The 25,558-nt window shown below is 39.5% G+C and overlaps 1 protein-coding gene and 1 pseudogene across 9 annotated transcripts in view; both read left to right on the top strand.

Moving 5' to 3' along the window:
- Positions 1–25,558, top strand: part of FAM120C (family with sequence similarity 120 member C) — a 144,013-nt gene that overhangs the window by 59,788 nt on the left and 58,667 nt on the right. For 5 of the 8 annotated variants that reach the window (XR_014019988.1, XM_081277241.1, XM_081277242.1 and 2 more), the window contains one exon: positions 13,085–13,334. Coding sequence is in view for 7 of the 8 variants with exons in the window: in XM_081277241.1 (XP_081133367.1) it covers positions 13,085–13,334 (250 nt within the window). In the remaining variant the exon portion in view is untranslated. Of the gene's footprint in view, positions 1–13,084; positions 13,335–14,844; positions 14,864–14,884; positions 16,553–20,397; positions 21,064–25,558 lie in introns of those variants that run through there. The other 3 variants (XM_081277243.1, XM_081277244.1, XM_081277245.1) reach the window with 3 other exon arrangements.
- Positions 1,415–4,139, top strand: LOC308638933 (la-related protein 1-like; annotated as a pseudogene). Its single transcript has 3 exons — positions 1,415–1,498; positions 2,119–3,265; positions 3,402–4,139. The product of its transcript is annotated as a la-related protein 1-like (transcript).

The raw sequence follows: 25,558 nt of genomic DNA, 5'->3' as shown, positions 1-25,558 counted from the left end.
CTACTACTGCTCAGCATCAAAGAGAGTTTTGGACTGCATAGCTCACCTGGGAGAAGATCAACATTTAAAATATGGTTTCTATTGAATGTATATTAACTTTTGAACTATCATAAAGTCAAAGTAGCATAAATTGAAAAATTATAAGTTGGACCATCTGTACAACATAGTAAAATATGTGGAACAGAGCTAAACCATTGCTGAAAGGAGAAATTAATATCACTAAATGCTCACATTAATAAAGAAGAAGCCAGGTATGGTAACACATGCATATAATCCTAGCTATTTGAGAGGCTGAGGGAAATTCAAGGCCAACCTCAAATATAAATTGAAAAATTATAAGTTGGGGACCATCTGTACAACATAGTAAAATTTGTGGAACAGAGCTAAACCATTGCTGAAAGGAGAAATTAATACCACTAAATGCTCACATTAATAAAGAAGAAGCCAGGTATGGTAACACATGCATATAATCCTAGCTATTTGAGAGGCTGAGGGAAATTCAAGGCCAACCTCAAAACTTAGATCCCCCGTCTCAAAATTAAATTTTAAAAAGTCTGGGGATGTGGCCCAGTAGTATTGTGCTTGCCTAACACATGTGAGACTCTGGGTCCATACCCAATTCATTCAAAACAAACCAAATCCAAAAGAAGAGCTCTAAAATTTTATTTCAAGATATGAGAAGAGTTAACCTGGGCCACCCTGGGGGTGAGAAGCCTGCCAGGCTTCGGGTAGCTACATACTGTGAGGAACTGTGCAGGGGGAATGGGGGTACATGTGGGGAAAGCCTGGACCACAAAGTGGAAGGGCCTTTCTCACTCCCTCCCACCCTTCTTTATCAGTAGGCCTCAAATCTATAGCAGCTGCATCAGGCCCAGTAGAGGGCAGCACCTAGCCATGCATCCTGATCCTTTTCCAGGGGGTTTGAGGCCTGGGGCCCTGGCATCACCCAAGTTCATTGGGTGGGCTGAGGAAAACTCAAGTATGCCCAGCTTCTGGGGAGAGGGCCTATGTGCATATGGTCACTTAAAGCGCATCAGCTGCCACCAGGGGTGCCCAATTCTTACAGGCCAAAGAGCATGGGTCATGGAGGGGGGGGGGGGGCTTATGAGGAAGTGAGGAAGAAGCCTCCATGATCCTTGAAGGCATGAGCAAGCCTGGGGGTGGGAGCTGGAACCCAGAGACCATGGCTGCATTACACCAGACCAAACAAGGAGGGCACAGGGCCACCCAAGAGCATGTAGCCACCTATTATGAGGGCCAGGCCCTTGGCAACAGAGGAGGGTGGCAGGTAGCAAACTGGGTGCTGGTGGAGGAACAGCTGGAGCCTCAGGAACTAAGCACTTGGACTTATTGAAAGTGCCCACTCAAGGGAAACCTTTGGACTAAGAACGTGCTGCCACCAGTCCTGGACCCCATGAACAGACAGTACCCTCCAGAACATTCTGCTCCAGCCAAGGTGGTGAGAGCAGCAGCTCCTAAACAGCACAAAGACAGCAAGGTTGGCCACTTTGCAGATACAATTAACTGATCCACAGCTATGAGATAGCTCACAAGTGTTTGCAGCCAACAGCTTTTAAAGCCTCAGCTTTCCAATACACTGCCAGCCAAGAACATGAAAGAAAGAGGAGAGTGACAGTAAGAAGAACCTGAAAACCCAACAAGAAAAATCAGGGAAGGAGAAGCATGGGGTTGAGGACTGCCAGTAAGATGGGCAGAAGAACAAAGAGAATAAATACATATGGGTTTCGCTTCAAATAGACATGAAGCCTATTGTACCCAGAGAGAAACTTGCCCACCCACAGGAGTGGAAACCCATACCTGCCATATGTGGGGAAATTAAAGGGTCTGAGCCTGCCTGGCACAACCATAAGAAGGCATCAAGTGTGAAGAGTGTTGGGGCGGGTGGGGCACAGTCATCCTTCTGTGGCCAGGGATGTGGTGGGGCATATTACTGAAACCCATTTTGACTGCCAGTGTGGCTGTCAAAACTTTGATGTTGCAGAGGGGCCTCATATCCCCAGGTACATGAACAGTATCACCTACTACTTTGATGATGATGGCAGCACTGAGCTTCACAGTATGGACCAGGAGCTGTGCAAAAACTACATAAAATGACAGATTAAATACAATTTAGAGCAACATTTCTTCCTGAGATGGAAAATGGATACCAGTGGTTTCCTTCCCATTACCCTTATTGTTTCCTTCTACCGAATGCAAGCTCTCATCACCAACAATTGACTCATCTTTGTGGCCCTCGGGACAACAAGGTGGTGGAGATCATTGATAAGAATGTCCTTATGAAGGAAGAGCCTGAGAAGTGACCTCTTCCTGGTCCCCCAATAGTGGATTATTTGCACACTGATTTTTTACGCAGTTTCTCAACTGCCCTGAGTTTGTTCCTTGCCAGCATTACCAGAAAGAGACAAAGTCGGTGTCTGGCTTTCTCCGTGCAGTCATCCCAGTGCCAACCAAAATGGAAGAGGTCAGCAACCTAAAGACACTGCCCGAGGGCCTATCTGCCAGCCTGCCTCACCTGGATTCTGAGAACTGGATTGAAGTGAAGAAATGACCTGGGTTCCCCCCAGCACAGCCCAAGAAGTCAGAAGAGCCCAGGTTTGCCCACCTGACCCCTGCCTCAGCAACTTCCCTCCCAGAAGCTAATATCCAAGGTGAGGAACTAGATTTCTTGTTTAATGAGGAGATGGAGCAGATGAATGGGTAAAAAACACCTTCACTGCCTACTCTAATGAGGACTCTTGACTCTGAAATTGATGACCAGATATCAACAAGATAGATCCTCATTGTCACCCAGGCACCACCTTACATGCACCAGCACCTGGGTGGGATCAGCAATCACACTTTTCAGCCAAGGTGAGTACTAAGCTGGCCAAAGTCATTAATGACAGGGTCTTCTACTATGGGCAGGACCTGTGGACTGAGAAGTTTGAACCCAAGTATTCCCATATCAAGCAAGAAAATCAAGAATATCAGCTGAAATCAGTTTGACATACTTGAATCCTGAGCCCTCTGTAGATCCCAACCCGGAGGTTCTTCCTGGGCCACCTTTGTTCCAGCAAGTTCCCACTTATGCCCTAGACAACAAGTTGTTTGGTGATCATGAGTCCTCTACCATTGCCTGCTCTCTACCAACCATTGCCCCAGAGTTGCCAAACTACAGCAATTCCAGGACCCCATACACACCTGGACCCCACAGATCAAAGGGTCAAGCCAAGGGCTGGGGTTGGGGCTGGGGTTCAGTAGTAGAGTGCTTGCCTCACACGTGTGAGGCACTGGGTTCAATCCTCAGCACCACATAAAAATAAGTATATAAATAAAAATATTGTGCTCATCTAAAACTAAAAAATACTAAGAAATAAAAAGAATTAAGCCGAATGTCACAGTTTTACCCAGTGGTAAAAGAAGGATAGATGCTAGATGCCAAGATATCTCGACAAAGGAAGACAAGGCATGGCTTGAACCAATCCTTTGAGAGTGGCCTGGGTGGTAGATTTCCAAGAGCAAAGAGACTCAATTGCTTCCGTTAGCTCCAGCCCCTCAGAAGGAACATCTGAGGTTGGCAGCTTTGGCTGTACCCCTCAGTCACTGCCCAAGTTCTAGCATCCTTTCCATGAGCTGCTCAAGGGAAATGGTTTCACATGTCTACCTCACATATCACAGGTGCTGCCTTCACTAACAGAAGCACATGGGCATTGGCCAGTCTCAGGAAATGAACATTCTTCTGCTTCTGGTCATTTTTCCTCCAACATCACTTCAACAAAAAGATATGTGGAGTTCAAGCAGCTGGCTCTGGAGGATGCCAAAGAAGGCTATAGATATGGTTTAGAGTGCTTTTCTTGATACAACAGTGTGGCCTACAAAACAAGTTCCAGCTGGATATATTCAAGGATTTTCAGAAGGAAAAGATGAGGGGCTATGAATTTGGTCTACTTTATGGGCTGGAGAAGTTCTGGGACTTCTTGAAATATTCCAAAGCCAAAAATTTGGACATTGACCCCAAACTATTTTTGAATAGATGCTGCATTGGTGAGGAGGGTAACCACAAACAACACCCAGTGATAGCAGTAGGTGGTGGCCATGAGAGCAGGAAGCCTCCCAATCTTCCAGTGGGCTTGCCATAGTAATCAGCTAACCACCTACAGGCCAGTGCATGTGGGAAGATGCCAATGGACAAACCAGCACTGGTATACACACAGACTTTGGGAAAGTAAAAAGCCCCTCAGCCCTGGGGTTTGGAGCTGGGAATGGGTGGAATGGTCAAGGGTCCATGAGGTGCCTAGACCCAGGAGGGGACAAAGAAGGGATAGGTGTGGATTTATTAGGATGGGCTTTCATGCTAAGTAGCAGTGTAGACACCTTTGGGGCAATTAGAGGCACCCTGGATAGTGGCTTCCACATAATTCCCTTCCCCTTCTCTCTTCATAATTCTTCATCGCAGCTTCTTGAAGAGGTGGAGATTGTGTGTGTGTGTGTGTGTGTGTGTGTGTGTGTGTACATGCATCTATGTATACATATATTATAAATCATCCTTTTTTATTGTTTATTTTTATGTGGTGCTGAGAATCAAACCCAGTGCCTCACATGTGCTAGGCAAGCGCTCTACCACTGAGCTACAACCCCAGCCCCCAGAATCATTCTTTAGCCTGGCCCATGGCTGGTAAGGCAAAAACCTGTTCTCTATCCACAGCCTCCTCTTGCTCCTCCTCAAGCCAACTATGCAGCCCCTCAGAAGGATTTGTGGGCCCCATTGCCCAGTACTGTCCTATGGAAGACTCTGACAGCATCCCTGCGCCCCAGGAGCACCAGCCCCTTGACCATTTAGGGTTTGTCATCACTGTATTCTCTTATTCTCTCCCTGATGTCCCCACCATGCCCTTTTTCTATCTTCTGGGAGAAGGAAACCAAAGGATCTAAAAGTGGGGATTGGGGGAACGTTTCAGCCTCTCCAACTGCCCTTACTCCCAAGCCCAGAGAAATGCTGCTCATACTGGAAATGACTATTAGAAGGTGATTTATTTTTCTCTGATCTTTCTATTGGGAAAATGGGGAGAAAAAGACAAAATTGACCATAAAAAATTAGAAAGCCCCCACCTAATCCATAAAAAGTGATGTCTTTCCCTTCTCCTTGGAATTTTTTTTTCCTTGGAAATAATATTTTTTCAAAAAGTTGCCTTATCGTGGAGCAGGAATCTGAAATAATACCCAAATGCCTGTTTTCCTTGGTGGAGTCAACTTAAAGACCTACGTTCTCTGGATGTGCCTGGGTTTGGACTGGCTAGATCTTTCTCTGGACTGAGTTGCTTGTATCGTGCCTCCCAACTGGAGGCAAGAGTGTTGGGGATGGCTTTTATCAGAGCCATGGCCAAAATATCCTGGCTTTTGCATCCTTGAAGCTGACATCCTATGTCTACACTGCTACCACTATCATGTCCTCTCTGCTTGTTGTTGCCTCATACCAGCCCCTGTGCTACTGCGATGCCAAGCTCTATCCTGCTCTGACACCTTTCCTTCTACACTTGGAACCCCAGGGCCAAGTTTCCTTCAGACTGGTAGAAAATATAGGTGGCCTGGATCTGGAACACACTTATCCTGAACCTGAGCATCTCCCCCATGTGAGATAAGAAAGGGAGGAACACCTGACAACTGAAGCTTAGATATGTTTCTCAGTGTTGTCCAGAGATCACTGAGACCTCAAGGTGGCTTTGTCTCATGAAAGGTGGAAAAAGGTCCCATTCCTTTTTGAGGTACTGATGGGGTCTACCCATCTTGCATTCCCCCTCTGCAAGGCATTTCTGCCCACCCTCTGATCAACCACACCTCGGAATGAGAATGCACCTGGGAAGAGAGGATAACGAAGAATTGAGGGCTAGAGGGGAGCCTGCCAGTTGGTAAAACCCTTTGGCAGAAAAATACACATAGAGTATACCTAACTTCTCTTCTCCAGCCACTGACTGCTTGAGTTGGGCTATGAATGTCAATGGAATGGCTAAAATCTACTGTTGTCAGAAGTTAGGAAGGGTTGAGCTACAGTTGTAGCTCACTGGTAGAGCACTTGTCTAGCATGTATGAGACATGGGGTTTGATCCTCAGCACCACATAAAAATAATAAATAAAGGTATTGTCCATCTACAACTAAAATTATTTTTTTAAAAGAGAAGCCAGGGGACTGGGGTTGTGGCTCAGTGGTAGAGCACTTGCCTAGCACGTGTGAGGCACTAGTTTCCATCCCCAGCACTATATAAAAAGCCAAATAAACAAAATAAAGGTATTATGTCCATCTACAACTAAAAATATTTTTAAAAGAGAACCTAGGGAGGTGATGAAAGACTCACCTACACAGACTAGGATGTGTCATCCCCAGTGGGAACTGGGCAACACAGAGAAGTTTGCTGTAGTGTTGCTAGTTACTGAAAACTTCTTTGGCCCTCCTTTTCAACAAATTCCTCTCTTGGCCCATAGGTCAAGAGTGAGACACAGTATCCTAGGCTGACAGGGGCTTACCCTTTGTCTTTGGGTACCTGGTTGCTTTTAGTCTGGAAAACGCCCCTACCCCATCTCTGTCATTCCAGTGCTTAGTATGTGGAAAGCCTATCTTACTTCCTGTGACCCAGTCATCTTGAACCAAGGATGAGTATCTGGTCTCTACTATGACAACAGGATCTGACATCCTGTCCCACATGGTCCCATTCTCTGGACTCCTGGATCATATTCTCCTTCCCTCCATTTCCTCTTTTTTTTTTAATTAAATCTTTTGGTTTAGTTATAGTTGGACATAGTACTTTTATTTTATTTTTATGTGGTGCTAAGGATAGAACCCAGCAACCCACACATGCTGGGTGAGCACTCTACCACTGAGCCACAACCCTACCCCCCCTTCATTTCCTCTTTCTTTCCTTTGGGTCACTCAGCCTGGTACTATATCCAGCACCACAGAAACCTTAGTGTTTGGTCCCTACTGGGTTTGGGGACACAAGGAAACCTTGGAGATTATGGAAAAGCTGTTCTCATCTAGAGTTACTCCCAGGCCCTGGGCTGGTATCCTCTCATATACCTGATCCTCAGATATCCCTGAATGAAGAGGCAGGCCCCTTTGAGGTTTGTAGTTGAGGACTTCATCTCAACATAGGCTGAGGAGGGGATGGGGGCCTATTTTCATGTTATTAATTAATAATGCAAAGAGTAGTTTACATCTTCACTTTCTGAAAGCACCTGAATTTAAGACCAGTGTATCTGTAATAAGCATGAATGGCAGGAGCCATCAGGACTAGCCACTTTATACCTATCACCTTTGTGTGGGGATCTAAGATCTGGTTAACAAAGCAACAGCCTGCCTAAATCCCCCTGTTGATGCTCTGCCCTTCCAAGGATGGTTCATGTCAGCATGACCTGTGAACCTCAAACAGAAGGTCTGTGTGCCTCAGCTGTGGTGAGGGGCAGGTTTCTCTTGTGCTCTCTCTAGAACCTGGGACAAATGCACTACCAGTAGAGAAGGCCCACCCGGCACTGCCTCAGTGTGCACCCCTGGGACTCAGAGGTGCTGAGCCTCAATGTCAAAGTTTTAAGTGTTTTGTTCCCTTTTTCCCCTTTGTTGATGATTGATTTACAAAAGAAAGGAAGCTGCTTAGAGGGCTCTGGAAGCAGAGAGGAAGGAACAAGAAGACCAGTAGTTAGGGAGGGTAGGGATCTTTTGCCAAAAACCTGAGTAGAGTGGTCTGGATCATCTGGCACATGGCAGAGGCAGAGAACAAAACTTATAGACGATTCTCACTGAAAAGGAAAATTTGTCATTTAGCTTTGCAGAGAAGTTCCATCCTATGCTTATAGTTCATACTTACCATGTGCTAGGATATTACATTTAAAAGGACAAAAAAAGTAAAATACTTGAATGAGCTTATACTATGACATTGAGGGTAACTGATTTCCAGACTGAAGTGATTCATTCATTATTATAGTCCTGCTGTTAGTCCTTTGTAATTTGTGATAACTATGTTTGACTTTTTAATGCAAAAACACATAATAATTAAAATTTGAAAAGACAAAAATACACATAGTGTTGAAATCCTAACCGCCCCCCTCCCAATGTGAGGATTTTCAGAAGTGGGGCCTTTGGGAGGTAATTAGATTCTAAGCATGTTGCCTTCGTGAATACGATTAGTGTCTTTCTAAAACTGACCTTAGAGAGCTCTCTCTTCTCCCTCCTAGGCAAGAAAACAGTGAAAAGACGGCTACCTACAAACCCAGGAATCATGGCCTCACCAAATTGTATCACCTAGCATTTAGCTCTTGGACTTCCCAACCTCCAAAACTGTGAAAAATAAATTTTGTTGTTTATGAGTCACCCAGTCTATGATATGATGTCATAGCAACCTAAATAGACAATGTTGCCAGGCATGGTGGTGCATGCCTATCATCTCATCTGCTCAGGAGGCTGAGGCAGGAGGATTATAAATTCAAATCCAGCTGTATCAACTTAGCAGGCAATATCCTTGGGGATATTGCTAAGCGGTTAAGCACCCCTGTTTTCAATCCCTGGTACCAAAAATATAAACAAACTAATACAATATAATGCAAAAATTCTTAAGAATATATTGCCCCATAGAATTAAACAACATATAAAAAGAATTATACAGCATGTTCTAGTAGGATTTATCCTATTGCAAGGTTGGTTCAGTATTCAAATTTAACTCAAAATTTGGAAAAATCAGGCTGGGGTTGTAGCTTGGTGGTAGAGTGCTTACCTAGCATGTGTGAGGCATTGGGTTTGATTCTCACCACCATATATAAATAGATAAAATAAATGTCCATGGACAACTACAAAAATAATTTGAAAAAAAATTCAATCAGTTATCTAAATGAGCTAATGAAGAAAAAATCATATGATCATATCAATGAATGCAGAAAATTATTTGACAGAATTTGACATTCATCTGTGATAAAAACTCCCAGAAAACTAGAAATAGAGAGGAACTTCCTCAACTTGATATCAAGAATATCTACAAAAAACTTACAGCTGACTTTATACTTATTGATGAAAGACTGAACACTTTTCTTTTAAAATTAGGAACAAGGCTATAATGCCTGCTCTTGAACATAGTTTTTGCTAGAGTAGAAGTCAAGAAAATGAAATGCAAGATTCAATAATGTTCTCCAAGATGATACACAAATATAATGCAATTCCTATTCAAATCCCAGCAAGATTATTTTTTTTTTATTTATTGGATGTTCACAACATTACAAAGCTCTTGACAAATCATATTTCATACATTAGAATCAAGTGGGTTATGAACTCCCATTTTTACCCCAAATACAGATTGCAGAATCACATCGGTTACACATCACATTTTTACATACTGCCATATTAGTGACTGTTGTATTCTGCTACCTTTCCTATCCTCTACTATCCCCCCCTCCCCTCCCCTCCCATCTTCTCTCTCTACCCCATCTACTGTAATTCATTTCCCTCCATGTTTGTTATCCCATTCCCCTCATAACCTCTTATATATAATTTTGTATAACAATGAGGGTCTCCCTCCAATTCCATGTGATTTCCTTTTTTTTCTCCCTTTCCCTCCCGCCTCATGTCTCTGTTTAATGTTAAACTTTTCTTCCTGCTCTTCCTCCCTGTTCTGTTCTTAGTTGCTCTCATTATATCAAAGAAGACATTTGGTATTTGTTTTTTAGGGATTGGCTAGCTTCACTAAGCATAATCTGCTCTAGTGCCATCCATTTCCCTGCAAATTCCGTGATTTTGTCATTTTTTAGTGCTGCGTAATACTCCATGGTGTATAAATGCCACATTTTTTTTATCCATTCATCTATTGAAGGGTATCTGGGTTGATTCCACAGTCTAGCAATTGTGAATTGTGCTGCTATGAACATCGATGTGGCAGTATCCCTGTAGTGTGCTCTTTTAAGGTTTTCAGGAAATAGTCCGAGAAGGGCAATAGCTGGGTCAAATGGTGGTTCCATTCCCAGCTTTCCCAGGAATCTCCATACTGCTTTCCAAATTGGCCGCACCCGTTTGCAGTCCCACCAGCAGTGTACAAGAGTACCCTTTTCCCCACATCCTCGCCAGCACTCATTGTTGTTTGACTTCGTCATGGCTGCCAATCTTACTGGGGTGAGGTGGTATCTTAGGGTGGTTTTGATTTGCATTTCCTTGACTGCTAGAGATGGTGAGCATTTTTTCATGTACTTGTTGATTGATTGTATGTCCTCCTCTGTGAAGTGTTTGTTCATGTCCTTGGCCCATTTGTTGATTGGGTTGTTTGTTTTCTTATTGTCTAATTTTTTGAGTTCTTTGTATACTCTGGATATTAGGGCTCTATCTGAAGTGTGAGGAGTAAAAATTTGTTCCTATGATGTGGGCTCCCTATTTACCTCTCTTATTGTTTCTCTCCAGCAAGATTATTTGTGGATATAGACAAGATTATTCTAATGTGGAAAAGCAAAGGAATTAGAATAGCTAAAATGATTCTTTAAAGTAAGAATATATTTGGAACAGTTGATGAATCTAATTGCAAGACCTGTTATGTGACTATAGTAACTAAGACAGTGTAGTATTAGCAGATATACTGACACATAGAAGAGTAAAATACAATAAGGAATCCAGAAATAGCCCCCATAGGAGTAGAGTCAACTGGTTTTTGACAAAGCTGTTAAAGCACTTCAAAGGAAGAAAGATAAGTGTCTTTTTAATTGGTGGTGGATGAACTAGATATGCATAGGTAAACAGGTTCACATCTAAAAGTAAACATTATGAAAACCAATTGGAAAACCAACAAATGACATATACAGACATTTCACTGAAGATAACAGAACCCCACTATTATGTATATAACTATAATACACTAATAAAACATTTATAAATGAAGTTATGTATCATTAAAGAAACGCAGATTAAAACCACAGTGAATTATTACTGTATACCTATCAAAATAGCTAAGATGAATAATAATGATAATAACATGTTAGACAATTCAGAGAAACTGGATCACTCATAAATTGCTGGTGGGAATGTAAAATGACACTGCCGTTCTGGAATGTAATTTGTGGTTCCTTTCAAAACTAAAAATAGACACATCCCAGCACTTATACTCATGAACATATACCCAAGACTTATTTTCCTGCAGAAACTTCACAATACAGCTTTATTCTTTTTTTCCCAGCACTAGGGCTCAAACTTAGGGCCTCATGCATGCAAGGCAAGTACTCTACCAAAATCTTCATTCTTTGTTTTTTAAAAGCTCTTTAATTTGAAGGACATCAATTTTTATACCTTTATTTTATTTATTGATTTTTATGTGGTGCTGAGGATCAAATCCAGCACCTTGCACATGCCAGGCAAGCACTCTACCGCTGAGCCACAACCTCAGCCCCCCAAAATCTTCATTCTTAAGAGCCCCAAGTTAGTAATAACCCAGTTATATATTCTTATGTCAAGGAATAATACTCAGTAAAAAAGAAACAAACTATTGATTCAACAACAGAAATGGATCTCAAGAGCATTATGCTGAGTGAAAATGCCAGTCTCAAAAAGTCACATACTGTATGATTCCATTTTTATAACATTTTCAAAATCACAAAATCATAGAGATGCAGAGTTAGGGATGGTGTTGGAAGGCTCTGACTACAAGCAATAACATAATGGAAATCTTTGTGATTATGGAATAGTTCTGTATCTTGATTGTAGTGGTGGTTATGTGGATCTACATTGCATGGAGCTACATATAGAGCTAGGGCTGGGGCTTAGTGGTAGAACGCTTGTCTAGCATGTGTGAGGCACTGGGTTCCATTCTCAGCACTACATATAAATAAATGAATAAAATAAAGGTCCATCAACATCTTAAAATATTTTTTAAAAACTACATACACACATTTCAATATCAATTTCTGAGCATTGGTTTATATAATTTAAGATAAAACAGGGGAATTTAAGTGAGGGGTACACAGGACCTCTATACTATTTTGCAACTCCTTGTAAATGTATAATTATTTCAAACTAAGAAGTTTCTTTTTGTTTGTTTAGAGAGCACTCTAGGGCAAGGTATGTAGCTCAGTAAAAGAGCACTTGCCTAGTATGAGTGGGGCCCTGTGTTCAATCCCCAGCACACACACAAAAAAGGAATTATCTAGTTATTGTGGAGCATGGGGCTGAGAGGGACCAATCAGGATAAAGGTGGGAACAAGCAATGTAGAGAATCTTGTCAGGTGAAGGATGCCATATGAACCATTAGAATATTTTTTGTGATGGAAAAAAGGATAGAGATAGAAGGATGATCCTGGAATAGAATCAGCAGGGCCCTGGTTTAGAAAACATGTTTAGGAGGTAAGAAGAAAGAAGACTCAAGATGATTCCTAGGTTTCTGGCTTGGGTGATTGAGTAGACGCTGGACATCTCAATTAAAAGAACCATAACTTCAGAGCCAGAAGTGTACTAGGAGTAGACAGAAGCCATGTTTTTCTGCTCTGTTATACCCTTGTGAATCTAAAAGATGTTGAGGGGTGAGTTTCTCACTATAGTACCCAGGTAGGCTTCAAAAACTCTTGGGCTCAATCAGTCCACCTACCTCAGCTTTCCAAGTAGCTAGGATCACAGGCGTACCCCTCCATGCCCAAGATATTTGATTTTTTGAGAATTTTGTGAAATCCATTTAAGTCTTTTGGAGTACCCTATTATGTATTGGGAAGCCAGATATTTACACAATTTTCCCTTCGACTTCATTCCTTGTCAGCCTGGTACATTTACTTAAGAAATGAGTTTCAAAGCAGTTAAGAGTTGTATGACATTGGGCTTTGATTTTTTCCTCTGCAAAATGAGCACTGTGTTTTGTAATAAAGTAATCATAATAGTTTGCTCCCTGGATTTTGTGAGAATTAAATTAGATAACATATGAAAAGTACTCAACATTCATCAAGTACCTAATAAATGCTTGCTACCACAGCTAAAAATAAAAAATTAGAGTGATAAGAAAATGTTGAAATGTAATAGACCCTGTCAATCGTAGCCATCTGACAACAATGCTCAGATTTTCTAGAGACTATTTTTCCTCAATTTGTTTTCTAGTTCCTTCAGTGATCCTTAAAGAGTGGTCCGCCTATAAAGGAAAGTCACCTCAGACCCCTGAACTGGTGTCTGCACTGACATTTCGGGAATGGACTTGCCCAAACCTGAAGAAGCTCTGGCTAGGCAAAGCAGTTGAAGACAAGAACAGAAGGATGCGAGCTTTCCTGGCCTGTATGAAGTCTGACACACCCAGTATGCTCAATCCAGCTAATGTCCCCACCCATCTGCTGCTCATGTGCTGTGTACTCCGGTAAGCCATGTGACAGGGAAGTAGCTAGTTCCTTTCTCTTTTACTTTTTTTTTTTTTTTTTTTTGACAATGATTTTAAGTAAGTGTTTTTATGGTGTTTCATTGCGGGGAAATCTTTGATTCACGTTCACCTTAGACTTCAGAAACACTGAAAATTATTGTTAGAATACTCACCCCAGCTTATGATCCTCTGTCATCATCATACCATGAATAATCCCTCATTTTTGTCCCTTTCAGTCCTCATTCCTGATCCAGTTCCCTTCTCCTTTCTACGAAGAGTCCTTCATTCTTGAATATTCGATTTGTGCACTTCCAAGCTATATTACATATGTTTGTATTTATATCCATATCCATATCCATGCACAGTATTTGTTTTTTGGGTTTTTTTGTTTGTTTGTTTGGTTGGTTTTTGTTTTTTTTTTTTTTTTTGTGCTGGGAATCCAAACCAGGGTATTGTGCATGCCATTCAAGTTCTACATCCTTAGCTCCGATAGTATTTTTTGTATATGTACTTTTTTTTTTCCTTTTTTTTTTCTCCTGGTGCTGGGGATTGAAACTAGGGATGCTTTATTACTGAGCTACTTTCACGGACCTTTTTATTTTATTTTTTAAATTTTGTGTCTTGCTAAGTTGCTAAGACTAGCCTCAAACTTGTGGTCCTCCCACCTCAGCCTCCCAAGTAGCTAGGAATAAAAGCACACACCACCATGCCCTGCTTTTTTTTTTTTTTTTAAGAGTCAGGATATTGTTACCTTGCTCAAGATGGCCTTGAATTCCTGGGCTCAAGTGATACTCCCACCTCAGCCTTTTTGAGTAGCTGGGACTACAGATGCACACCATCTCACACAGCTAGAGTTTTATTTGTTTGTTTGTTTGTTTGTTTGTTTTGCTTTTTTGACATGAAAGGTATTGTGCTATATACCTCATTCTATTTCTTAGCTTTCATTTACTGTTCTTCTTTCCTTCCTTTCTTTCCTTTCTTGACAAGGTCTCTGTGATGCTCACACTGGTCTCATACTAATGGACTCAAGTACTCCTCCCACCTCAGCCACCTTAGTAGCTGGAATTATAGGCATGATCCACCCCACATTCAGTGTTATTTTTTAGGTGTATCCATATTCATATATGGTTCATTCCACTTAACTGCTGGTTATGTTCCATCAAATACTGATATCACAGTATTTTATTGATAGATGAATGGATAGTTGTTTACAGTTCTTTGGAATTACAAACATTGCTTAATAGATGTCTCTTCTCTGTCTTTTTGTGTTCCTTTGTCAGTTTATCTGAAGTATATACTCAGGAGTAGCATTTCTGGATCCTGTAAAAATACATGTAGATCCAGAGCAATGTTGCCAATTGCACTAGATAAAACTGCTAATTTGTATTCCTATGAACAATACATAAGGTTTTCTAATTCCTCATTTTGCTACTACTGATTGTACAACTTAATTTTTACCACTCTGGTAGGTTCCTAATAACATTTTAATTTGCATTTCTTTTGATTACAGATGAGACTGATCTTTGTTTTTCTTTATTCTGGTGCTACAGATCAAAACCACTGTCTTATGCATGCAAAGGAGGCGTTCTACCACTGAGCTCTATCCCCAGCCCTATTCTTCTCTGTTTTTATGCTGATTAGCCATTTGAGTTTTCTCATTCTGAAGCACTTATTTATTTATCTTGCAACTTTCTATGAGATTATTTGTCTTTTCTCCTTGGTTACTGAAGTTCCTTGTCAGATACACAGCAGATATCTTTTCTGTATTTGTATTAGTTGCATGTGCTTATGTGTATATGTGTATGTATATATCAAATATCTTTTCCTGTTCATCAGCTTGTTTAAATTTTATGCACAATAGCCTTTATTGAACAGAAGTATTTCATATTAGCCAAACTTTTATTGTTTCATTTTGTTTTGTTTTGTTTTGACTGGGGATTGAACCCAGGGATGCTTTACCACTGAGATACATCCCTAGTCCTTTTCATTTCATTTCACTTCATCCCATGTATTTATTTATTTATTTATTTCATTTAAATTTTTTGGTGCTGGAGATGGAACCCCGGGGTGCTTAACTGCTGAATTGCTTAGGGCATCACTGAGATGTTGAGGCTGGCTTTGAGATCTTCCTGCCTCAGCCTCCCGAGCCGCTGGAATCACAGGCATGTGCCACTGTGCCTGGCCTCCTTTTTATTTTTGGAGACACAGTCTTATTAAGTTGCTGGTGGTCTTGCTAAATTCGCTAACCTATAACTTGCAATTCTATTGACTCAACCTCCCTCCTAAATTGCTGGGTTTACAGGTGTGTACCACTACTCCCAGCTCTTAGACCTTTTATTTTTATAATTTCATATATACAGAAATGTTGGAAGAATAACCACCTTGTAGATTCTAATAATTAATATTTTACTGTGCTTTATCCGACAGAACTATCCATCTGTTAATTTCTAGTCACCTATTTAACCATTCTTCTTAACAAATTTCCAAGTAACCTTCAGATATCAATATATTTTCCTTCTCCTCATGAAGTATTTTGCTGAGCACAGTGGTGTACACCTGTAATCCTAGCAACTTGGGAAACTGAGGCAAGTGGATTGCAAGTTCAAGGGCAGCCTCAGCAACTTAGGCCCTGAGCAACTTAGCCAGACCCTTTTCAAAATAAAAAAAAATGTAAAGGGCTGGGGATATATCTCGGGGGTAAAGTGCCCCTGGGTTCAATCCACAGTACCAAAAAAAATATTTATTTTGGTTTTGCCAAACCCATTAATATGTACTTTTATACTGTATATTTTTGTCTTTATTTAATAAACCTCCCCTTATTCTTAGGTCATAAAGATATGTTTCTAAATTTTCTTATAATTTCATGTCATGTTCTTAATATAGTGGGTATTTATTTTGTACATGTTTAGAAATTCTGTGCATGTTGAGAAAAAGGACGTTACTTCATTACCTCATTTTCTCTATATAATAAGCCAGTTCCCCAGTGATTATTAAATGACTCCTTCTTTCCTTACTGATTTGTATTACCACCTTCATCTGCACCAGTTTCCTATATATACATGAGTCCACTCCTGAATTCTAATTTGCTCCATTGCCCATTTGATCCCTCATCAATATTATGTTGTTTTACTTATTAAGGGTTTGAAAGTTGCCTTAATAATCAGTTACGGCAAATCTTCACTCTGCACTTCTAGTTTCACAATTTTACTAGCTAGCTATTATATCCTATAAATCATTATTCTATGTACAATTTAGCATCAATCCAGTTTCCACAAAATATTGTTGAGATTTTTTTACATTGAACTGAATTTCTAAATTAATTTGGAGTACACTGACATCTTTATACTGTTAAGTCTTTCCATCCATAAATCAAGAGTTTACCTTTCATGTATTCAAGTCTCTTATATCTTAGGATTAATTTTTTTCTGTAGAAGTCTGGACTTTAATTCCTAAGTACCTGGTATGTATTGTTTTGATTATGAATGGTGTCCTGTTCACTATTATATTTTCTCATTGTTTGTTTTCCGGAATAGAGGTAGTAAGTTGTTTATTTATATATATATATATAAAGGGGAGGACCAGTCCTACAAGTAATAGAGCAGTGCACTTTGACACTGAGCAGAACTTAGTTTGAATTGTCCTTTTCTAGCACTTTTCAGCATGAATAAGTCACTTTAGCCTTTCAGAACATTTTTTTTCCCATTGTAAATGGTGTGTTAGTCAGCTTTCCATCACTATGACAAAATACCTGGAAAGCAACTTATAAAGAGGAAAGATTTATTTTGGCTCACAGTTTCAGAGATTCTGTCTATGGTCTGTTGGCTCTGCTGTTTCTTGGCCTGTGATGAGGCACAACATTATAAGAGGGAGGGCATGGTGAAGCAGAGCTACTTACCTAATGGTAGACAGGAAGAGAAAGAGAGAGAAAGGGACTGGGGAACAAGACATATCCTTCAAAGATATGCCCCCCAGTGACCTACTCTCCCCAACTAATCCCCACCTCCTAGTGTTTCCACCACTTCCCTATACTGACATGGGCTGTCTACCAAGTCTTTACCACATGACCTTTGGGGGATATTTCATATCTAAACCATAACAAATAACAATAATGATTCTTATTTCTCAAGAGCTGTTTGGACATTGGGAAAAATGTTAGAAAGTAGAAGGAGTAAACCTTTATCCATTTTTCTTATTATAAAAGACTCCCAAGTCACCAATTTAATTGTCAAAGTAGTTAGGGAATTATGCAGGGAAATATATATTAAGCACCTCTTATGGGATAGGGCCTCTGCATGCATTATCTCAATGCCCAAACAGTGGTGGAAACTCTAGGAGGTGGGACCTATTTGTAAAGAGTGGATCACTGGGGGCTTAAAGGTAGGGGGCTGGGGTTGTAGCTCAGTGGTAGAGCATTTGCATAACATGTATGAGGCACTGGGTTCAATTCTCAGCACCACATAAAAATAAATAAATAAAATAAAGGTATTGTGTCCATCTACAGCTTTAAAAATGTTTAAAAAAATTGTAAGGTAGGTAAGACAGAAAGTAGGATCTATTGTTAGATTTGGCACCAATGACAACAGTGTTAAATGATAACTTACTGCTAAAAGTAAGGATAAAGATACAAAGATTACTTTGTTTAAAAAAAAAGTCCCAAAAGAATAGGCAGCATCTAGAGTCATGTAGTATAGGATGAAATTGCCCTGTATAAATCAGTAACCAAGTGTACTTCAAATCATCAAGAACAGGTACTATAATATTACCTGTTTTGTCTGCTATGTCAGCCGTTTTTTCTTTCTTTCTCTTCTTGGTTTTGTGAGTTTTGTTTTGTTACTAGGGATTGAACCCAAGGTGCTTTACCGCTGAGCTACATCCCCAACTCTTTTTATTTTTTATTTTAAGACAGGGTCTCACTGAGTGGCTGATGCGGGCCTTGAACTTGTCATTCTCCTATCTCAGCTTCCCAAATTGCTGGGATTTTAGGCGTGTGCCACCATGCTCAGCTAAGTCAGTCTTTTGTGTGTGATGTTTCTAATCTTTAAAATAGTGTTGAAAATTAGATGAGGCTACAGGCTCAAAGAGCAGTAATTCACAACAATGGTATAACTTGGAAAGGAGGGATAGTAAGAGGGTTTGAACTCAATGCTCCCCAACTTTTGAATTCCTATTTTTAAAGCCAAAGTGTGGGAACAGTTTTTACAACAAAATATGGTTGGAATTTTAAAATTTAACTTAAATGAAAATTAACTTATTCTAAATAGTACATTCCCCAGCAATAAGTAAAGACTGGGTAGGAATAATGAGCCATAGCCTAATTGAGTACAGAGTCTGAACTTCTCAATTACTTCTAGTAATAGATAAATATGCCTCTCAGGACAGAAAAAGTAATATTGGGGAAGTTGTGTAACTAAAATGTATGTTGCTGAAGTTCCTAGATAGTTAATCTAGAGAAATAGAGTTTTCTAGAAAGGATTGATACAGTTTAAGGAAGGCAGGATACAAGGATTGGATTGCATCTCTGCTGAATGTGGAGAGACATGTACCAAGGCCCCATCATTTCTAGCAAAAGTTCATTCAAATCTCAACAGTCTTCTAGATATAGAACATGGAATTGGACAAGAGCTCTCCTTTTGACTTCCTGGTAAAATTGAGGAGTCTCAGATGGACTGATTATAGATGTAAATTTTTTAATACCTTTATTCAATTTGTTTATTCTATGTGGTGCTAGGGATCGAACCCAGTGCCTTAAGTATCAATTTAACTTTCTTTGAGATAGGAAAGGTATTTTAAAATGAAAATAAGGATCCTCAGTCCCAGGATACTATCAGAAACAAGGCAATCTCAGTTACAAACAATCAGGAAAGGTAAATACCTCGGTTGCTTGTGGCTCCAAACCACCAAGTCAAAATTTAACTTGGAGGTCTGTGCAATAAGATAACCATACAGGGTTTGATCATCTCTCACGTATTCATTTTTTTTTTAATTTTGATGGACAGAATACCTTTATTTTATTTGTTTATGTGGTGCTGAAGATTGAACCCAGTGCCTCACGCATGCCAGGCAAGCACTCCACCACTTGAGCTACAGCCACAGCCACAGCCCCTCATCTCTCATGTATTCTTGAATATCTAAGAGACTGGACGTATACTCAGGAGAGGGATCCAGTTATATATTCCTACCTGACTCAACATGGGAATTTGAACAAGGTGAAAATAAAAGCCAGGATAGAGTCTAGTGATGTAGCTCAGTGGTAACATGTGTCTAACATGTGAGGCCTTGGATTTATCTCCAGAACAACAACAACAAAATCCAGGACAGAATTGTACACTGCCTGAATTTTTAATGAATGCTCCAACATACACAAAAATCCCCTTGAGATTGATGGAAGCTTTATTACTCAATGTATTTATACACAAATTTGACCAAAAATTGGCTGCCTAATGAGATATGGTAATCCAAAGGAGACCCCTAGGAAGCTAGGATTAAAAATGAGAAGAAGAATTAAAAATCTGAGCAGGAATGTCCTGGCCCACACCTTGCAGGGGACACAGGTTTTTTTTTTTTTTTTCCAAAAATAGTTCAGATGAGTCACTAAACAAACACCAGCAAAAATGACAGTACTTACTCAGGGAATTTGAAGTCCAGAGTTGCTATAATATATGATCAAAACCGATCAATTTCCAATAAGAAATTACCAAACTTGCCAAGAAGAAATACTGTGTGGCTCATACACAGGGAAAAAATCAGTGATTTGAAACTGTCTCTGAGGAGATATAGATGTTAAATGTGCTATCTAAAGACTTTTTAATCAAATCTACTGTTAGGAATTGGATATGAGGTTGCCACACACACACACCCCCGCCCCAAAATTAAAAGCTCATGATTAAATTATGAGAAATGTGACCTAAATTGGTGAATTAATCCATTTAATGGATTAACAATTTGAAAAGACTACTGGGTGATAATTGTAGGCAGGTAGGGCGTGGCTAAAGTAGGTCACCAGGAATGTGCCTTTGGAGTTTATATCTTGTCCCTGGCCCTTTTCCTTCTCTCTACTTTCTAGTTGTCATGAGCTGAGCAGCTTTCCTTCACACCCTTCTACCATGATGTTCTGCCTTGGGCTCAGAGTGATGGAGCCAGACAACCATGGACTGAACTTCTCAAACTATGATATCAAAATAAACTTTTCTCCTCTAAATAGTATTCTCAAGTATTTTAGTCACAGCAACAAAAAAAAAATTGACAATGTTACAAATATATTCATAGAACTGGAGGAAACCATATCTCAAGAATTACAGGGGGGACTAGAGGATAGCTTGGGGATAGCTTAGTTTAGCATGCATGAGGCCATGGGTTTAATCCCTAGCACAAAGGAAGTAAAGAAGGAACTATACACTTTATGGTTATAGTGGTAATTTTTTTTTTAATTTTTACTTTACCACAATAAGAAAGGAAGGCAAGGGATGAGACTTCCAAAATTCAGAGTCAGGAGATAGCAATATTTCAATTTCACTGATGAAAAATTATAAAAACAAATCTTTTAATGTTTCTGGAGTTCGTCCTAAGGACATCAGCAAATGGAGAAAGATTCATTCAAGAAAACCTACTACAAAAAGTGAGTAGGGCTAATATACAGCTTTCTTCTCCCAGAGAGAGCGGAGAAAAGCATTAGCTATGTTGTCCCTGATCATAAGGTGAGCAGCACCACAGTAGCCCCAGAAGCCATTGGTTATTACAGTCAAGCTTTGTTAATTCACAAGGCCATTTACATTTCAGGATAACTAGGCTTGGACCCTTCAGGTGGACAGCCACTAGGGCTAGTGGAGGGTCAGTAGAAGGAGCCAAGCAAGCACTTACACACATGAATGATATTTTGAAAGCCAGAGGCTGTGACTTCACTTATGTTGTAAAAGCAACTGTTTTGCTGGCTAATTATTTGGGTTCAGTCAATTAAATCTGCAAGCAATATTTTCGGTTTCCTGCTAGAACTGCTTACCATTTTGCAGCTTTGACCAAAGGACACTGTTTTCCAATTAAAGCAATAGTAATCCAAGGACCCCTCACAAAAGCGTGACTGTAAGGGTTCCCAAAGTTGTTTAGAGTGGAATTTTCATTGAGTTTTTAAATTAACATCTTAATTGTTAGAATTGATGTTGGTATGCAAAGAAAGGAAGATAAGGGATGAGATTACACCTTATTCTGAATTTCAGGAAATTCAGAATAAGGTGTAATCAAGCCTCTATCCAGCAAAAATCTCAATTTAACTGGTAAAAAATATTAAAATACAAATCATTCATGGATTTGTTTAAAATAACCAAAGTCATTGTTGAAACATATAGGGAGAGTTGAACATGAAGTGAAGAAGAGAGAGATAATCTCACTGGTGCTATCAGTTACACTGTGCACGTTTATAATTGCTGAATATGGGAGAAAGACATTCATTACATAGATACTCAAATAAATAAAAGTAAAGAGAAATAACATGTAGGCAAGATGAGTTACTATTCCTGAAAAATAATGACATATCCATTTCATTCAAATCTTATTAATTTCATGATGTGAAATATTTAATTCTCATGTTAGATATGTTATTCTACTTTTACTTGAATAACATTAATATATTCGTATTTGAATGGTAGATGTAAAGGAGAATAAAGTAGGCCAAAATTATATATAGACAATATTTTTAATGGAAATAAAAATGCAGATTTCAAAGAAAAGAAAAATTGAAGGCAAGGTGAAAGGAAGGGAGGAAAGAAGGGAAAGAATCTTCTAAATCTGGGTAAAAACAGCATGAGTCTTTAGCATTTGAGTTAAAATTCATTCCCTTACTCTCATATCTGTTATTACAGTAGGTCTCTTTCAGGCACGAATAGCCAAGAAGACAGGGATCCCTTTTTTTCCCAGCCTTCATACTTGGGCTGTTTTACCCTGGGAGGGGAAGGCTGCCCTTTCTCATCAACTTCATCCCTGTGTCCAGGTAAGTGTGGACAAGAGGATCACCGACTAAATCCCTCCTCATAGAGCAGAAGCTCTAATCAGGGGCAATGGGCTCTGAATATTGTGGTCCCCAACTGTGCCCAGTCCAGTTCATACGTAAGGGGGGTATTACTATACTGGCACTAGAAACCCCATCCTCAATGTCCACTTATATCTACTTATAGGTAGGTAGGAAAGCATGCCTACCTCTCATGAAACAACCAGGTACTCTTCTCAGGGCGAAAAGCAAGACATGAGGACAAGGAAACTGACTTTTTAGAACAGAACATGAAGAACTCCATGCCTAAGAGATGTTGAAAAACAATAGGAATCTTGATGGTGAGCAATTAAAGAGGAGGCAGGTAGCATCATGATAGAAGCAAGAAATCCAGAATGGTTCAGAAATCCAAAAATTTTATAGCAAGAACCAGAGAAATAAACAGCCAAGAGGACCCCCTCCTGGGATCACAGTAACGTAGAATCAGGAAAGGTGTGTTCATAAACTGGATCAGGAGAAGATTTAGGGCAAAACTTCGGTGCTTTCCCTAAGCCACACTCAGACTCATCAGCACAGTATAGATGCCTCCCTGACATAAGAGGCTAAAACACCACCTCTGAGAAAACATTGTCTGAAAATACTCTGACTCAGAGGTAACTCCTAGGAATTTAGAATTAAAACTAAATGTATCCTTTCATTCTGGAAGACTGTGAATGGTCCAAGACCATGTCTTCATAGGAATGAGGCTAGAAGGTACCTCCAAGTTATTACTCCCTCATTGAATGTGGAGCAAAAGAGTGTAAACTCCCTGGCCTATATAGAAGCCTTCCTCCTGACATATATTCAATGATAAAGGGTAAACATCTAACTGGCAGAGAGTTCTTAGGCATAACCTTTGACCAGTTGGTGGCTTATGCTGACCTAAAGGTGACACTTAGGTAGATAGGCTAAAGGATAAAAACAAAGTGGAAAACTTTCAGCAGGGACATCAGGTGTTTTACTCTGCATGGAAATAAACTTCATACAATTATCACATCTAAATAATTAAACAAGACAACAACCAAGCAACAACTTTGGCCACCTCTGGGCTGGAGAGTTGCTACAATTATCTAAAATATCCTGTTTTCAACAAAATCTTCTAAGACAGGCTAAAAAAAACATTAATGTATAACCTATAGGCAGCAAATAAATCAGGGTTTTGAAGGGGCTCAGGTGGTATACATAGCAAAGACTTCAAATCAGTGTAAGTATGTTCAGAGAACTCAATGAAACCATGCATAAAGAATTAAGTGAAGGCATGATGATTGTCAATAAAGAGAAACTAAAAAAAAAAAAAAGAACCAAATAGATATTCTGGAGTTGAAAAGTACAGTAACTGAAATGACAAATTTACTGGAGAAGATCTATAGATTTAGCTGGCAGAAGAAAGAAGCAGCACACACGAAAATAATCAACAATATTATGTGATCTGAAGAACAGAGGAAAAAAAAGTGAACAGAGCTTAAGAGAAATGAGTAACACCATTAAGTAGTAAACCAGCATGAATATGATGTAGTACCAGAAGAAAAGAGAAACGGGGGAAATATTTTTCAAAAACTGTTTGAAATTTTCTCAAACTTAATGAAAAACTATAAATTCAAGAAGCTCAATTAACTTCAACCAGGATAAACTCAAAGAGGACCACATCAGACACGATGAAAGACATAACCTACATAATGATCTTTCCTGGCAGTCTTTTTTTTTTTTTTGGTATGGATTTGAATTACTGTTTATTATTGCTTTCAATCTATATAACTTCAGTATTTTGTGATTTTTATTGGTGCATTATAATTACACATAATGTGATTCATTGTGACATATTCATACATGCACAAAACATAATTTGATCAATCTCATTCTCTAGTACCTCCCCTTTTTCCTTCCCTTGATCCCTTTTTCTACTCTTTTGGTCTACCTTCCATTATTATGTTTTAATAAGTACATTATAATTATAATTAAAAGTGGGATTCACTGTGGTATATTCATATATGAATGTAGCATAATTTGGTAAATTTCATTCTCCAGTACTTCCCTATGCCCTCTCCTCCTCCCTTCCACTTGATCCCCTTCCTCTACTCTGTTGCCTCTACTCTGTTGCTATCCATTCTATTTTAATGAGATCCATTTTTCATTCCTGGGTTTTTTTTGGGGGGGAAGGGGGTTGTTATTGTTTGTTTGTTTGTTTCCTCCCTCCAGCTTCCACATATGAGACAAAACATTTGAGCATTGATTTTTTTTTTTTTTTGAGTCTGGCTTATTTCATTTAGCATGATGTTCTCCATTTCTACTCATTTACCAGCAAATGACATAATTTCATTCTTATGGCTGAATCAAACTATTATGTATATATTAACATGTTTTATTCATCCATTCATCTGTTGAAGGACACCTAGGCTTATTCCATAATTTTTACTATTGTGAATTTTGCTGCTATAAACATTGGTAAGCATATATCACTATAGTATGCTGATTTTAGTTCTTTTGGGTAAATACCAAAGAGTGGAATAGGTGATTCATTGATAGTTTTTTACAAATCTCCACACTGCTATCTAGTTTTTTACAAGTCTCCATACTGCTATCTAGTTTTTTACAAGTCTCCATACTGCTATCTAAAGTGGTTGCGCTAATTTTCAGTTCTACCAACAATATGTACCCCCCCACACACACACCCTTTAGTATTTCTTATAATGCATATCTGATGGCAACAAATTGGTAAAAGACAGCATGCTTGAGTGCTGGAAAAGAAAAATGACTCATCACATGCAAGGGAACCACAAAGACTAGACTTTTCATGGGAAATAATAAAGGACAGTAGGCAGTAGGACAGAATATTCATTATAATGAAATAAAACATTATCAACTATGAGTCTTGTGTCCAATAAAACTATGTTTCAGAAATGAAGACAGGCCAGGTACAGTGGCACACGCCTGTGATTACAGCAGCTCCAGAGGCTGAGGCAGGAGGATCCTGCGTTCAAAGCCAGCCTCAGTAATAACAAGGTACTCTGCAACTAAGTGAGACCCTGTCTCTCAATAAAATAGATAATAAGGCTGGGGATGTGGCTCAGTGGTTAAGTCCCCCTGAGTTCAGTACCCAGTACTCCCTACCAAAAAAGAAGATGGGCATTTCAAATAAAGAAAAGCAGAGAATTTATTAGTAGATCTGCTTTCTGAGGCATACGAAGTATGGAAAGCTGAGTTTAGTGCG

Source organism: Spermophilus citellus (assembly GCF_964194105.1).
Source record: "Spermophilus citellus genome assembly, chromosome: X".
Taxonomy (NCBI): domain Eukaryota; kingdom Metazoa; phylum Chordata; class Mammalia; order Rodentia; family Sciuridae; genus Spermophilus; species Spermophilus citellus.
This window is presented reverse-complemented; position numbering and strand designations above follow the sequence as displayed.